Below are 15,422 nucleotides of genomic sequence, written 5' to 3'. Positions count from 1 at the left end.
GCTTCTGCATCAGCTCCTGCCTCCAGGTTCCTGCCCTGACTTCTCTCAGCGCTGGAGTGTGACCTGAGACCTGTAAAAAGAAATAAACCCTTTATTATCTAGCTGCCCTCCAGCCATAGTGTTTATCACAGCAACAGGGGGCAGATGAGAACAATGGGCCATGCAGACAGCTGCCGGGGCTCAGCATGAATCGGTGTTCACACCTGACAGCTGGCTGCTCTCAGCTGTGAGGTTCAGGGGTAAAGAATGTGCCCATTTCAGAGACGGCAACTGAGGCCAGTAGACAGAAGGGTCAGAGATCAGCTGGCTGCCAATGCTGGGCCCCTCCTCCACTCTGCAATGCCAGGCCTCTTTGGAAAAAGCAACAGAATTATAACTAACAGTGTTGGAGGATAGGGGTGTTTGGGCTCATGTAAATGGAAGGTTCAGATATGGATGGACATCAGATACAAGCTGATCATGTTCTTAATGTAGCCCTCCTGTTGTGGCTTGAATCTGAAGTGTCTCCAGCAGGCTTATGTGTTTAAATACTTGTTCTATGTTGCGGGGGATGGAGCCTGGCTGGATAAAGGAAGTCTGTGGCTGGGGATGGGCTTTTGAAGGTGATACCTGGTTCCTGCCTTGCTCCCTGTTTCCTGGGCCACCATGATGGGGGCTCCCTTTGCCTCACACTCCTGTTTGAGCTTCTCCACCACACCTTCTTGTTGGGACATGCTGAAGCCCTGAACCTGTAAACCAAGGTACATCTGTAAGAGACACCGAGGTGGCTGCAGGTTTCTGGTAGGTGCCCAGAAAAGCATCAGAGCCAGAGTTCTAGAGAGGAGGCCAGGCTGGCTGCCATGGGCTTCCCTGAGCTTGTGTCTTGCCCTATCTAGTCACGGTGGCAGAGCGAATGGGCGAGTGGGTGGTTGGCTTGGCTTGCTCTGTGGACCAGGCTGAGGGACCGCAGTTTAGGAAGCGTGTCGGCCACCCACGAGAAGGGCCGCTTGTGCAGAGCTGTGGTATGAAGAGGGGGAGAAGAGGCTCTTGACAAAGGGCAGAGGCTTTCTACTTTCCCTGTGGCTGAGATGTGACACGAAGTTCTCCTGTGCTGGGGCTGGCGTCATAGATTTGACACTGCCGAGCCGAGCATACTTGGAGCCTCCTGGGGTCAGAGGTCACCTCTTCAGACTGTAACATCAGCATGGCTTTGTTTGGGCTGATGCTGGAACAAAACACCCGAGACTGGGAAGTGAGAAGTTTGTTCATCAGAGAGTCTGGTGCCTGGGAAGCTCAAAGGAACGCGCACCATCACAGCATGGTGCAGGACTGCACAGGGGGAGGCACAGTTGTGCCAGCGTGGGTCTCTTTTCCTTTCTTTCCTCCCTGCCCATCCTTCCTCACCTTCCTTTTTCAGTGCTGGGGGCAGACTCCCATATGTTCAGGCAAACGCCAAACGCTGAATTCCATTCCCCTCCATGCTCTGTTTAAAACTCACTAATGCCATGATGGGCCCCGCCCTCATGACCTCCGCTAGCCCCAGTTCCCTCCATCCTATTAAAGTGTGATTTGGGTGTTAGGCTCTAACACACAGAGTTTGTGGGGACACACAGTCAAACCGTGCCACAGGACTTGTGAGGGCGGGGGCCACCCAAGCTCAGGGTTACCCAAGGCAACAAGTTGAACTGACGCTGTCCAGAATCTTTTACTCTGATCCTGATGTTAGAGCCACGACGATGGTTACAACAGAAGGCTGAAGGCTGAAGCAGGAAGTTTGCAGGATCGAGACCAGCCTTGGTTACACAGTCAAGACTCTGTCTGGAGAGGGAAGGGAAAGAAAGGAGGGGGAAATATGTCCTTGTGGAGAAAGTGGGGGACCACCAGTGGTAATTTTTAGACTGGGGTTGGAGTCAAATGTTTAAGGCCACTTATAGAAAAACACTAAATAAGTAATTTTGAGAGTGAGGCATTTTGGAAGCCCCTTGGGCACACTGTTCTTCTTGGGGTTCTGTTCTAGAAGCTCCTAGGCTCTGCTCTAGCCCATTCAGCTCTGTGGTGTGTCGGAGCCCTATACTCGGTTTTCTCTGCACAGCACCTGGTTGGATTGTTCCAAAGCTCTGGACGGGCCTCACGGCTGCTTTCTATGAGGCTCAGAGGCAGCAAGAGGCTGGCCTGGCGCTCACAGCTGGCCATCCGAACCTTGGTCCTTTACACTGTTTCTTTGATGATGGTCAGGAAGGCCAGTCAGTGCTGTTGGACCTAAGGGAGCCCCAGATGAAGCATTGTCTTATTGTGGGGTCAGGGATGGTGTCTGGGAAAAGCCGTAAGTCTGACCTGATCCGTGCATGGGCCATCTTCCCTCAAGGACCTGGTCCCAGCTCCACGCTGGAGGAACTGGCCTGCATGGGGCTCTTGAGCCCAGGCAGGTGGTTCTCCTGGGCTAGCAGTTCCACAGGCAAAGGGCAGGAGGAGCCTGGTGTTGGCCAACTATGGTTTTCTGCCCACAGTATCATCACTTCCTTGGTTCTGCAAGGGCCTTTGTCCATCTCAGCCAGTCAAGGGCTCCGGACAGCTTTGTTTGGTGGCCTGGCTTTCCCAGTGTACCCCTGTAGGCTAGTTGGGCCTCCTACTGGAATAAGAAGCCCTGCTGTGGGCTAGCCTTATCTTTAGTTTTCAACAGGGGGGTTTGTTGTGAGCCTTGGACTGGTTCTTTGATGTGGCAGGGAGAGACCCTAGTTGGGGAGGTTGCTCAGTAGTGCATGGCCACAGCTGGTTCACTTCGCATTCCACACACTTCTCTTGCAGGTCTGGGACACAGCATGCCACAGGGCCTGGCTGCTCCCTTGCTCCTGCTGATCCTCCAGGGAGGTAAGTCTCAACCAATGGCTGCAGGGGCGATGGGCCCATGTGATGGGCTCCCGCAAAACTGAGCAGGGGCCACATGGTGTTGGAGGTTCCCGGCCGGGGCTGCAGGCCACTGACCCGCAATCTACAGCCTCTGTCTACTTGACACCAAAGCTGAATGCTTTGATTGATTAGAACCCAGGGAACCAAAGAGCTCAGTAAACAGAAAGGCTCTCCACCCTCGTGGGAAGGAAGTCCTGCCCTTGGTCTAGCCTCCATTCCTCTTTGTGCAAGACTCTCACTGGGGTCATGAACCTTCAGTAGGCTGGAGGAAAAGGAGGTGGGGATAGAGGAGCCAGAACTTTGTTAGCAGTCCCGAGGGAAGGCATCAGAGCTGCAGGTCAAGGGTGCTGTTGAGGGCATTCTCCCCGTCAAGAGCCGGGAGATGAGAGACTGTGCAGGCCACCCAGGGTAAGGGGAACTTGACCTTCTGCAGACTCAGCAACATTTGCTCTGGTTTTTACCGAAATATCCAGTACTTTAAATAGCTCCCCCAGGAACAGGCCCGGCTTTTGATTTCCCTTTCTAATGGCGACACGCTGCCTGCTCTGGAAACCCCTATAGGGCCTGCACTGGGGACAGGGGGTAAGAGTGGGGGGTGGGGTAACAGACCTCTGTCACACACTGAGGCTAGAATGTCACCTCCGGCTCCTCCTGTGGAGCCTGGCTATGTTGCCATCAGTGGGGGATACAGGGAGAGGTTCAGGGAGAATGCAGACCCTGTGGCCACCCTGGGGGTGGCTGGCTGCCTGACTTAGGTCTGACTCAGTCCCATGGCACTAAGACAAAATATAAGGAGCAGATATATGGTCAGGGCAATGGCTTCTGTGAAGCGCTTAACATTCTAGCATCAGGACCCGCAGAAGGGACTGGGTGCAGCTGAGCCTATCTGTTATCCCAGCATTGGCGAGATGGAGGCAGATCCCAGGGGAAGGCTGGCCAGGCTGCTTAGCCCAACTGGTGAGCTCCAGGCTGGATGGGAGAGCCTGTCTCAAAAAACAAAACCAAAAAAAAAAAAAAAAAAAAAAAAAAAACCAAGGTTGAGAAAGCCCGAGGAAGAAGACCTCTGCCTTCAACTCCCATGTGCACATGCATGTTCACAAACCCACAGACATGGACAAATGTGTGTCTTTCTCACTCCCAGGGTCAGGCGCTCAGGGCCCTGGTGCAGCGGGCTCTGTGGCTGGTGAAGTTCAGCATCTACTTCCAGTGTGGTGCTGGGCCTCCTGTTTTTATGGCAGGAGGCAGGATGGGGGCAGAAAGGGGTTTGGCTCCTCCAGCCACCCATAACACCACTAGACCCCCCTTTAGGAGCTTGGCCTGGGGACTCCACTACCCTTGGAGACTCCACCTCCTCACACACGCTGTGGCCTGAGCGTTTGAGGGGACACATGCATCCTAATTTTAGCAGGGCCCTAGGCACCTGCTGTGCTGCTGTTCATTCATTCATTCATTCATTCATTCATTCACTTTTGAGTTTTTGAGACAAGGTTTCCCTATGGAGTCGTAATCCCCCTGCCTCAGCTTGCTGCTGTGTCAAATGGCTGCTCTATGTGGCAGCGTATGCGATTCAGGCTTGACCTCACTCGAATGTGGGCGTGGAGGCTGGGGATCTGTGTAGCCAGCTTAGAGACAGCAGGGAGGCAATTTTAATCCTGGGGCTGTGGTTACCTAGTGAGGTGCAGCTGCACTCTGCACACTGTAGTGACCTCTGTGAGATGCCTGGCTGGCTGCCATCCAGTTGTGGGGTGCTGCCTGGCTTGTTCACTCACTCTGGCCTTGGCAGCCTCCTCTAAGCAGTCCAATGGCTCTGCTCTTTCTGCCTCAGTGGCTTGTCCCATCCCAAGCTAGGGCTATAGCTCAGGGGTAGTAAGTATTTGTCTAGAGTGCACAAAGTTCTGGGTTCAAGTCCTGGCACTATATAGTTTCCTTCTTTCTTTCCTTCTCGTCTCTCTCATTCCTCCCTCCCTCCCTCTCTCCTTTCCTTTTTATGTGTATGTGCTGTGAATGTTGCCAAAGTGGACAACTTGCAGGGGTCAGTTCTCACCTTTCCCCATGTGAGATCCAGGGATGTTGGACTTGGCAGTAAGCACCTTTACCCACTGGGCCATCTCACTGGCCTGGTCTCTACAGCTTTTGGTGGGAGCTATGTAAGAACTGTGAAAAAGATTCTGGGGCTAGCCTGGGAGAGAGTGCTGGGATTCACTAGTAGAGTCTGCCAGGCATATGACCAGGAAGATACTGGTCCCCAGGGAAGAGAGCTCAGCAGCCCAGGAAAGCCATCTACCCTTGGAGCCTCGATGCTGTCCTCTACAGCCCAGGTCTGGCCTTGGAATCTAGCTTAGAACCCAGAAGCAAAGTCCACTGGTTCAGGGCTTTCACTGGTCAGGAAGCAGAAGGAAGAAGCCACTGAAAAGTGGCACATTTCCAGTGTCTGGGGAGAAGATATGGGTGCAGCTTTACAAAGCAAAACGCAAAACGGCTCTGCTCATTTGGCCAAACCTTGAACAAAATTTGGACAATGACTGCATCCCCATTTCATTGCTTTCTTATGCGTGTACTGGATGTCGAGCATAGTCCCTCTGCCTTGTCCCTCTTCCTGAACCCCCTTCAACTATTCCCTTTGTTCCCCTGGACATCGTCCATAGCTACAAACCCGAGAGGGGGGGAATATCCAGAATTTTATATCATTTCGGTTTAGTGATTATTTAAATAGATACGTTTTCTTCCCTTTTGAGACAGGGGCTGGCTGTGTAGCCCAGGCTGGTCTTGCACTAGCAATCCACCTGCCTCCATTCCCCAAATGCTGGGAAGCCAGATGTGCCCCTGCCTGCTGCACCTGTCATCTGGAAAGTGAAGCAAATGGCTGGGGGTGGGGGTGGGGGAGAAGCTGAGGGCAGAGGTGACTGACTCCTCCAGCCAGCTCCGGCCGGCCGGCCGGCCGTGGCATTTGTTTTGGTCACAGCTTGGTAGCCACGCTGTCATTGGCAGTGGCACAGCCAGCTTTACCGGAAGTAAACTGCAGAAGTCTTCCCCACTCTTTCCCGGTCCTCACTAAACCCCTCCCCTCGTTGAGGCTGGGGGCGTGCCACTCTCCCCGGCCTCAGGGATCCATCCATCAGCCTGTGGGGAGTTCAGAGTGCCCTACCCTCTGAGGGACAGTGGCCTGGGGACCAAACATGAGGCCCAGTTCCACATTAGAAGAACCTCATCACCATGACCAGTCTTGAAATGCTGGAACTCACACGAGGAATTTCAGGTGACAAGAGTCCCTGTGTTCAGGCTTTCATCCCAGCCTGTGACTCTGCCCAAACTTGTCCTCAGTCTTAGACAGCTTGCCAAGGCCTTCCGACTGTCTCTCAACTCAAAAAGGCTTCTCTGCTATCCTCCAGCTTGGGGCTGCCTGGACCTCACCTGCTACACTGACTACCTCTGGACTGTCACCTGTGTCCTGGAGACTTGGCACCTCCACCCCAGCACACTCACCCTCACCTGGTGAGTAGCCATGCCCCCCGGGCTGAGGAACTGCTGGGAGAGGGTGGCAGGATGGGAGGAAGCCCTGGGCTGAGCTGACCTGTGGCGTGCTCGGCAAGAAGCTTAGCTGCAAACAAGGGCCCGTCCCTCCCACCAGCCATGTCACCCACAGGGACTGTGAGCTGAGAGCCAGGTCCCCATCCTTTCTGCCCTGTGGGAGTTAAAGAGCCAAAGCATTTACCACCACCCCACCTGACCAGTGTCCCTGGAAGTTCTGTCAGAGCAGAGAATGAAGCTTGCATGCCTCTAAGCACAGGCCTGTGGGTGTTCAGTGGCGTTGGACAGAAAGGAGGGAAGGAACTTGCCTTCCTACAGGACAGCAGTCTACCCACTGTCACCGACAGAGACAAGTTTAGGGCCAAATGCCCAAAGCCGAGAGCTGTTGCCCTGAGCAAGGTAGTGAGCGCCTGGTCCTCTGAGGAATGCAAGCTGTGTCTGGACTCAGTGTGCTGGACACTGCAGGGAGGGGACTGTCCCCGGGAGACCCTCAGCCCTACCTCCAGACCCTCTCACCCTCATGTTTTGAACTCCTGCCCCGCCCTGGGCACTGAGTTCCACTGTCCCCAGCCACGCGTGACTGGTCGCTCTGTCCCTGAAGGCAAGATGAGTACGAGGAGCTGCAGGACAAGGGAACCTCTTGCATCCTGCATGGGTCGGGCCACAACGCCACACACGTGCAGTACACGTGCCACATGCCCTTGTCTGGATTCATGTCTGATGATGTTTTCACTGTCAACATGATGGACCACTCTGGCAACAACTCCCAGGAGTGTGGCAGCTTTGTTCTGGCTGAGAGCAGTGAGTACCATGAACCCCAAGCTGAGGAGGACCCAGGACCTTTCTCTGACCTCAAAGCAAGCTCTTCTCGTGCCCTCAAAATCGACTGTCCTTAGAGCGTCCTTTTTAGATGCACTGCTTTAGCTAAGATGTGCTGGTTTGATAGGGGATTTGGTCTCAGTGCCCAAGAGGAGCATGGAAAGATGTGAGGCGGGACCCAGCTCAGCCCTCCCTGTCTCCCTGACCCTGGACAAGGTATACCTTGTAAAGACCCTTTAAACATGACCTCCTAGGATTCTGTTCCTAGTAATGAGCACCAGTCAGCTAACACGGAATCCTCCCATCTAGATGCAAGGGGCCTAAAGTTAGGAGAGCCCCAGGGTGGATCTGGCTACAGCTGTCCCCAGAGGCTGAGATGGGCAAAGGGGGGAGTTGGGGCAGCAGCTTTGGTACATGGCAAAGGGTGTATCTGTTTATTTTTGTGCATCTCTATGTGGCATGAGGCCCCTTCTTTAGGAGAGAAATTGAAAACCACAGAATGAGGGCACATTGCTTGGGGATTTTTCACACTAAGGCACTAACATTAAATCTTAAGAAACTTCCTTCAGCCTTCTGGATTTCCAGCTTCTGCTTCTTGCTTTTGCTTTTGTTTTTTTCTTTTCTACTAAGAAAGCCCAGAGGATCTTGGTCTGTATGCCTGTCCCCAGCTGGGCTGGGCAGGGCCTGAGTCCTGGCTCCAGCCTTTAAGCCTGAGAGTGCCCTCTTTTCCCCCACAGTCCCCAGTCCTGAGTCAGTGTTGTGATGTTTCACCCAGATCTAGTCCAAGCAACAGGGGCTGTGGCCAGGGAGTGCTTTGTTCAAAGCCACCCAAGGCCTTTGGGAAACATCAGGAGGGACTCTGCTTCCTGCAGATTCTTACCCTGTTTCATCTTTCTGGGTCTTCCTCCAAGTCAAGCCAGCTCCCCCTTTCAATGTGACCGTGACATTCTCTGGACGTTATGATATCTCCTGGCGCTCAGATTATGAAGAACCCGCCTTCTATGTGCTGAGGGGCAAGCTACAATATGAGCTGCAGTATCGGAACCTCAGAGACCCCTATGCTGTGGTGAGGTGGCAGGGCTTTGGGGTGGGAGCAGCAGGGGTATCCAGGCAGGTCCCAGCATAGTGAGGCAAGGAACAGGACTTGGTACTCCCTTGCAGCATGTAACCCTCTCCTACCTCCCCTCACTATGTCTCCACCTTGACTTCTCCCATACAGTCCACCTCAGTTACAGTGGGGCAAGTTTGGGAACAGTCCACTTGCTTCAAATGTGAGGCTACTTAAGAGGGCACAGCTGGAAGGTTCCAGAATGTCCCACTGTTTAGACAGATATTTGGGCTTCTAGAATTATACATCTATTAGAATGGTCCTGGTTGAAGATGTCCATAAAGGGCACCATCTAGAATGTTCCCAGGGAGACTTCTATAGCCATCCATTGACAAGATGGCTTAATTAAGGACTTCCAAAAAGGTACACTGTTGAGGATGTTCTATGTCATCTCAGACATGGAGCGCAGGGACTCACTGTCTGTGAAGCTTCTGGTTAATGATGTGCAGAAGTGCCCATGGTTACTCCCAGGACATTGACAGTCCGGGGTGGGTCCACTGCCACAGAGAGGGAGCCCTTTTTCCAGGCAGTTCTAGTCAGGATGCATGCTCCCTGAGGTGCCTGCCTGCTGTTACCCCAGGGGAAGGCCTCTGCACCCCATCGATGGCTTGGGGGACCACAGAGCATCGTGTTTCTTCCATCCTCCCAGAGGCCGGTGACCAAGCTGATCTCAGTGGACTCATATAACGTCTCCCTTCTCCCTGAAGATTTCCACAAAGGCTCTCTCTACCAGCTGCAGGTGCGGGCAGCACCCCAGCCAGGCACTTCATTCAGGGGGACCTGGAGTGAGTGGAGTGACCCTGTCATCTTCCAGACCCAGGCTGAGGGTGAGTGTGACATTGGTGGGAAACCTCACTTCTGGTACTAAATCTTGTCCTGGTGCTGCTTCATCAGCCCTGAGGTTCTCAGCATGGCTGGGAGGTATGTGCTCGGTTATCCATCCCCTGATACAGCCACACATTGTGAGGGGAGCTGCTGCTTCTGATGGTACATTTGACTCCTAACCCTGAGGGGAGAGTCATTGCCCTGTTTTACAGAAGAGGAAACTAAGGCTTAGAGAGATGACATCACTTGCCTGGGATGAGAATAAAATACCTGTTATGATCAACTTGGTAGAGTAGAAGGGTTACTTTAGCTTATGGTTTGGCTCAGGATTGCAAGGCCCTGTTGCATTGGGGGAAGTGTATGACACTGTTTACCTCATGGTAGTCAGGAAGCAAAGACAGAGGAAGGGCTGGGATCCCAATATTCCTTTAGTGTGTCTATAATGACCCAACCTCCTCCCACTAGGCTCTGAGTTCCAAAGGTCCTACCTCCTTCCAGTAGCATCCCAGGCTGGGACCATACCTCTGACCCAAGAGCCTTTGGGGGGAGGGGTCATTCCACAAACCCCAAAGGGAAGGATCAGTCCCAACTTCCTCCCAGCCCTCCACCCCACGCCACCATCCCCAGCACACCCACCCACATACTTCTGGGAGACTTTTCTGTTGGACCCACGGTTTGCTCTCTATGCAGAGCCCAAAGCAGGCTTGGACCCTCACCTGATGCTGCTCCTCATGATCGGCTTGACCCCTGTCCTGATCTTCATGGGTCTGAAGATTCACCTGCCTTGGAGGTGAGGCCAGGGGCTCAGGGAGGCAGAGAAGGGGTCAGCCTGGGCCATAGCCCCTCCAACCAAGACCTAGTCTGTCTGGGCTGGAGACCTGGTGAGAGCAGTGATGTGAATGAACAGCGTGCATGCTCCATGTGCTAGACACTGTAGAGCTCCTGCCCCAGCTCAATAGCTGCATGTGAGCTGGGCACACTGCAGACACCCCACTCTTCACACAGAAAAAACCAAAGCCCAAAGTAGTCAAGCTACTTGCCCAGAGTCTCACAACTGTGAAGCAGCAAGGGTCGGGTAGAAACTGTGTTCTTTGAGGGGACCTTGACTATGACGTTGTCCAGAGAGTGAACTTTGAGGCCCGAGGGGTGATCGCTTACCCCTCCCCATCCCTTCATTTCAGCTTAGGGTGGTCTGGGATCTGCTTTACATACGGGGCTTCTGCTCTGCGTGGCATGGAGAGAAAGGAGGCCGCTGATTCAAACCAGAAGGTACCACCTCGGTACCACAGGTGCTGCAGCTGGCTGCTCTATAAGTGACAGAGTGGGGCTCTGCACACGCTCGTTTTGTTCCCCTTCAATGAGATGCTCAGAGACAGAGACTGAGAATCTGGAAGGGAGAGACCAGGGTGCCAGTCACAGCTGACGGGGGCAGCATGGGCTCCTCCCGGCCCCCACCATGGTAGATGAGGAAGTCAAGGTCCCAGAGGGCAGTGTGTGTCTAGCCCACAATAGATGGCAGAGACAGGAACTTGAGCATCTGCAGGAAGCTTGGGGGTAGGGTAACTGCTGCTTCCGTTTTACTGATGGGTGGGTAGGAAGGTGCCTGGCAATAGAAGCTGTTGCTTCTGCAAGAGAGAGGCCAGACCTCCTACTTGCTGCCACAGGGCTTTACACACCCCTTTCTTTGCAGACTGTGGAAGAAGGTATGGGCACCAGTGCCCAGCCCTGAGAGTTTCTTCCAGCCCCTGTACAGGGAACACAGCGGGAACTTCAAGGTGAGACACCTTGGCTGCACCCTCTGGATTGTTGGCCCCTTTGGGGGAGCCCCACCCACTCTCACCCTGACCCCAAGACCACTCTGTGAGCCCAGAGTATTCAGGCCCAACCTGACCTGGAGCCAGTCCTCAGTTTCCCTATTCTGCAAGGTGCAGAGCTGGTCTTTGACTTATATATTGTGATGTATTTCCAGCTTAGAATTAGCATGAAAGTGGAAAACTGGGTGACCCTGGGTGCATGAGCTGGGTGGCTGGGGTTTCCTGTGGTGGCCTTGATCTATGGCGGGGAGCAAATCCTACCTGGGAAGGACCTGTCCTACCTCACAGTGCATCCCTCTCCCTGCCAAGTACTGCTGCCACTACTGTCATTTCAGAGTATCTGCCCAGCACTGCTGTGCAAACCCAGCAGGGCGGGAGGCATCAGAGGGAGGATATGATGTCAGGATAGGGAACAGCCACCTGCAGCAGCACCTGGAGGTCAGAGCAGCAGGGCACCCAAGGGACACCTGCTGTGCACCTGGCCTGTGGCTGCCCTTTAACAGTAGCTCCTGAAGTGGGGTTCCAGCAGCCCTGGGTCCAAGAGGAGACCCAGGCCTTTCAGAGCAGGGCAAGGGTGTGCCCACAGCCCTGCCTTATCCCTGAAACTCGGCACCTCGGCCTGCTGTGCCATGTTGATGTTGCTGTTAATCTTGTGTGCCACGCACTGTCAGCAAACAAGCATTACCTCACTCAATCCTCAAGACACTGCGGTGGGTGGGGCCGTTCCGTAGCTGGGGGAAATGAGACACAGGGAGGGCAAGGATCTAGGTCAAGGCCACACAGCTACTAAGAAGTGACTCCAGGTCAGGGATAGCGGACCGTTGTGGTTCTGAGATGTTTTTTTCAGGGGACCTTCTCAGAACTGGAATCTTGCTCTACAGGGTGATCTCAGTCAGCTCAATGGAGGCTCTCCTATTGACATCAGTGTCCTGGCAGGCAAGGGGCAAGAGGGTTCTCAAGGCTTCAGGGCCACTGCTTCAGTCCAGATCCCCTAAAGGCCTTTCCACATGGCTTGTTACTGATTCACTCCATCCATAAACATTTGGGGTAAATCTACTGTGTGTCAGGTACTGAGGACACAGCTGTGAGCAGGGCTCACTTCTCGATCTAGTGTGGACACACAGCAGAACTAAAGACTTCAGGAAGTGTCAGGAGACAGGGTATGGGCTGGGTCACTTAGACCTCAGGACACAGGAACCTGGTGCCAGCACCCAGCCGATCCTAGGCTGGGGCACTGGTTACTAGAGTGAATACGACACTGAAGGCAGTCTGTCCTTACTGCAGGAGGGGACACAGGCCCTGAAAGAGGACAGGATTGGGGCTCCCTGGACGGGGGTTCATTACGGTCCTGTCTCTCTCTGCTAGTGTCTTGTTCCTCTGCTCTCCCTGTCTTTGGCTCGTCTCTGTGTCTCAGTGTCCATGTGTCTTTGGCTCTGTCTGTTCACACCCAAGCATCTACTTCAGCCAATGACTATGTTTCTTTCTCCTAGAAATGGGTGGATACCCCTTTCACGGCCTCTAGCCTGGAGCTGGCACCACAGAATCCCACAGCAAACTCGGTCCTACAAGTGCATGATGGACATTCATCATCATACCCAGCCAAGGGAAAGAAGTTCCTGGGGCCACCAGGTCTGGAAGAACAGCTGGAGTGTGATGGAGTGGCCGAGCCTGGCCCCTGGTGCACAGTGCCCTTGGTAGCTGGCCCAGGGCACTCAGCCTACAGTGAGGAGAGAGACCGGCCGTACGGTTTAGTGTCCATTGACACAGTGATTGTGGGGGATGCAGAGTGTCCATGTGCCTGGCCTTGTAGCTGTGGGAATGACGGCTACCCAGCCCTGAACCTGGATGCTGGCCCTAATGCAGAGGATCTGCTCTTGGTCTCAAACACCACTTTTCTGCCCTGTGGCTGTGTCTCAGGTGGTGGCCTCAGGCTGGGAGGTTCCCCAGGCAGTCTCCTGGACAGATTGAGGCTGCCCCTTGCTGAGGAAAGGGACTGGAGAGCAGGTCCACCCTGGAGAACTGGGTCTCAAGGAGGGGGCTCTGAGAGTGAAGCAGGCTCCCCTCCTGGCTTGGACATGGACACTTTCGACAGCGGCTTTGCGGGCTCAGACTGTGGCAGCCCCGTGGAGAGCGATGAAGGGCCCCCTCGCAGCTATCTCCGCCAGTGGGTGGTCAGGACCCCTCCGCCTGTGGACAGTGAGGCCCAGGCCAGCTAGCATACGAGGGTCAGCTGTGATGAGAAGAGGCCAGAAGCTTGTTGTCTCTGGGAGGGCCTTTGAGCCTGACATTTACAGTGTGAATATGTAGGTATGTGTGTGTACTTGTGTGGCTTGGGTGTGTGTTACCACATCCATATGTGAGGAGTGCATGCCTTGTGTGCACTGTCATACCTGTGTGTCTGTCTGAGCTCACTGTGTGCATGCACGAGTGTAGGTGTCTCTTAGACATGAGCCCCTGACTCCTCCCCTGCAGACTCCCCACGGTTAGTGACAAGAGACCGGTCCAGATTGCTGCCCCAGGGCACTGTCACCAAACCCAACCCTAGCAGGTGCCACTGTCTTCTCTCCTGGGCAGGGGATGGAATGATCCTCTAGAGCCCATCGGAGTGGGAAGGCTTGGGGGGAACCTAGGGATGTAGCTATGAATCCCAGTTTGGGTGGCTCCAGGCCATGCAGCCTGGAGAGGCCACTTCTGAACTCTGCTGACTTGGCTTTTCTGGACGTTAGGAATGGTTTGGCTGCCCTGGCTCAGCCCTGTGTAGTTTACAGTCCCTTTCAGCTTCTTGATTTGTGGCTTCTAGGACCAGGTGCATGCCCCGAGGTGGGAGAATGGAAAAAGTCAGCCTACACCTCCAGTCTGGGTACCTGTGGAGAGTCCTTCAAGGGCACTAAATGGGATTCCGGGCTGTGACATACACAGCCTGGTCTCTCAGAAGCAGTACCACCAACCAAGGTTTTTTGTTTGTTTGTGTTTTGTTTGTTTTTTCCTGGCTTCTTATTAAAAAGAAAACTCCTATAAGTACTCAGAAAATATTAAGTATCAGGCATGGGGAGAGGGTACAGAGCATATTTCCCACAGAACCCTCTATATGACACCCACAGAGTGCCGGGAACACAAATGAGCCAACAAGAAGCAGCTTCTAGGGGCTGGAGAGATGGCTCAGTGGTCATTGACTGCTCTTCCAGAGGACCCAGGTTCAATTTCCAGCACCCACATGGCAGCTTACAACTGTCTGTAACTCCAGTTCCAGGCGATCCAAAACCCATGGCAAAACACTAATGCACATTAAAAAAAGAAAGAAGGAAGGAAGGAAGGAAAGAAGGAAGGAAGGAAGGAAGAAAAGAAAGAAAGAAAGAAAGAAAGAAAGAAAAAGAAAGAAAGAAAGAAAGAAAGAAAGAAAGAAAGAAAGAAAGAAAGAGAAAGAAAGAAAAGAAAAAGTAGCTTCTGGGCACTCTGTAGCCAGTACCTGCTCTTCCCCTGCCTGTCCTTGGTGCCATGTTTATCCTGGGGACTTAGGAAAGGTCCCCTAGCATCCAGTGATTCCTGTGAGCATGCTGCGTGAGGGAAGCTAAGAAGTGCTGGGTGGTATCGGAACAGTTCTCCCCGGACAGCAGGGTAGCATAGGAGCTAGACAGTGCCAAAGTTGTCGTTTCCCTCCCTCCTTTCTGCTCCCTCCTCTTCCCTCCCTTACCCTTTGTCCTGTTCTTCTTGAACGGTCTGGTCTTCCGGTGTGGTATTTGCCAAACAAGATAGGGTTGAGACAGTGGAGAGCCTGATCTGCTCTGGACACTGTGGGAAGCCTCCATCCTGGTTGGGATTCCAGGATGTAGCATCTCCCCTCAATGGTCCAGGGAGAAAGGCTGTCTACCTGTCCAGTCTGCAGAGCTGGACTGGAAAGCAGTCAGTCGAAAGCTCCCTCAGACTCATGTGTAAAGCAGGGTAGCTGGTGGAATCACCCAGGGAATGCATGAGTGTCCTCAGTATCTGACTCAGGACTGGAAAGTTCTGGAACACTGGCAGTTTCAACAGCGAGACTGCACCTAGGACCAAGGCATGCATGAGGCTTTCAGAGCAGCAAAAACCACAGTTCCTTTCCTGCACGTGCTCACAGACCCACCCTGCTGCACCCCCGCCCCCAGACACTTAGACCAAAGTGTGCTGTGGTTTTCACATCCTCTGGGAGCCACAGACTGCAGGTGCTCTTGGCAGCTCTCCAGGGAGCCTTTTCGCCCCCCAGAAGGGAGAGCCCCTCACTGGGGTGTGGACAGGAAGAACATTCAGGGCTCCATTTTTGAAGGGACACCTTGTGAAGAAACATGGATGCAAAGTTGGAGGCAAGAGCTGGACCGCTTAGGAGGAGTTAGTTAGTAGTGGGTCAACAGGAAGATGCTCAAAGGTGTGAAGGAACGACAGCCGGATGGAGAGACAGACACACTGCACAA

General features: G+C 53.7%; 1 protein-coding gene across 1 annotated transcript in view; it reads left to right on the top strand.

Moving 5' to 3' along the window:
- Il21r (interleukin 21 receptor) overlaps positions 1–14,312 on the top strand; it is a 30,683-nt gene extending 16,371 nt beyond the window's left edge. The window contains exons 2-9 of the mRNA XM_052712964.1: positions 2,785–2,847; positions 6,276–6,378; positions 7,016–7,215; positions 8,145–8,299; positions 8,991–9,168; positions 9,857–9,956; positions 10,857–10,941; positions 12,471–14,312. Coding sequence (XP_052568924.1) covers positions 2,799–2,847; positions 6,276–6,378; positions 7,016–7,215; positions 8,145–8,299; positions 8,991–9,168; positions 9,857–9,956; positions 10,857–10,941; positions 12,471–13,196 — 1,596 coding nt within the window. The 5' untranslated portion in view covers positions 2,785–2,798 and the 3' untranslated portion in view covers positions 13,197–14,312. The remainder of the gene's footprint in view (positions 1–2,784; positions 2,848–6,275; positions 6,379–7,015; positions 7,216–8,144; positions 8,300–8,990; positions 9,169–9,856; positions 9,957–10,856; positions 10,942–12,470) is intronic.
- The last annotated feature ends 1,110 nt before the right edge of the window (positions 14,313–15,422 follow it).

The sequence above is a fragment of the Peromyscus californicus genome, unplaced genomic scaffold, assembly GCF_007827085.1.
Source record: "Peromyscus californicus insignis strain IS unplaced genomic scaffold, ASM782708v3 Scaffold_4__1_contigs__length_199733344, whole genome shotgun sequence".
Taxonomy (NCBI): domain Eukaryota; kingdom Metazoa; phylum Chordata; class Mammalia; order Rodentia; family Cricetidae; genus Peromyscus; species Peromyscus californicus.
The sequence above is the reverse complement of the archived record's forward strand: the minus strand, read 5'-3'. Positions and strand labels throughout refer to the sequence as shown.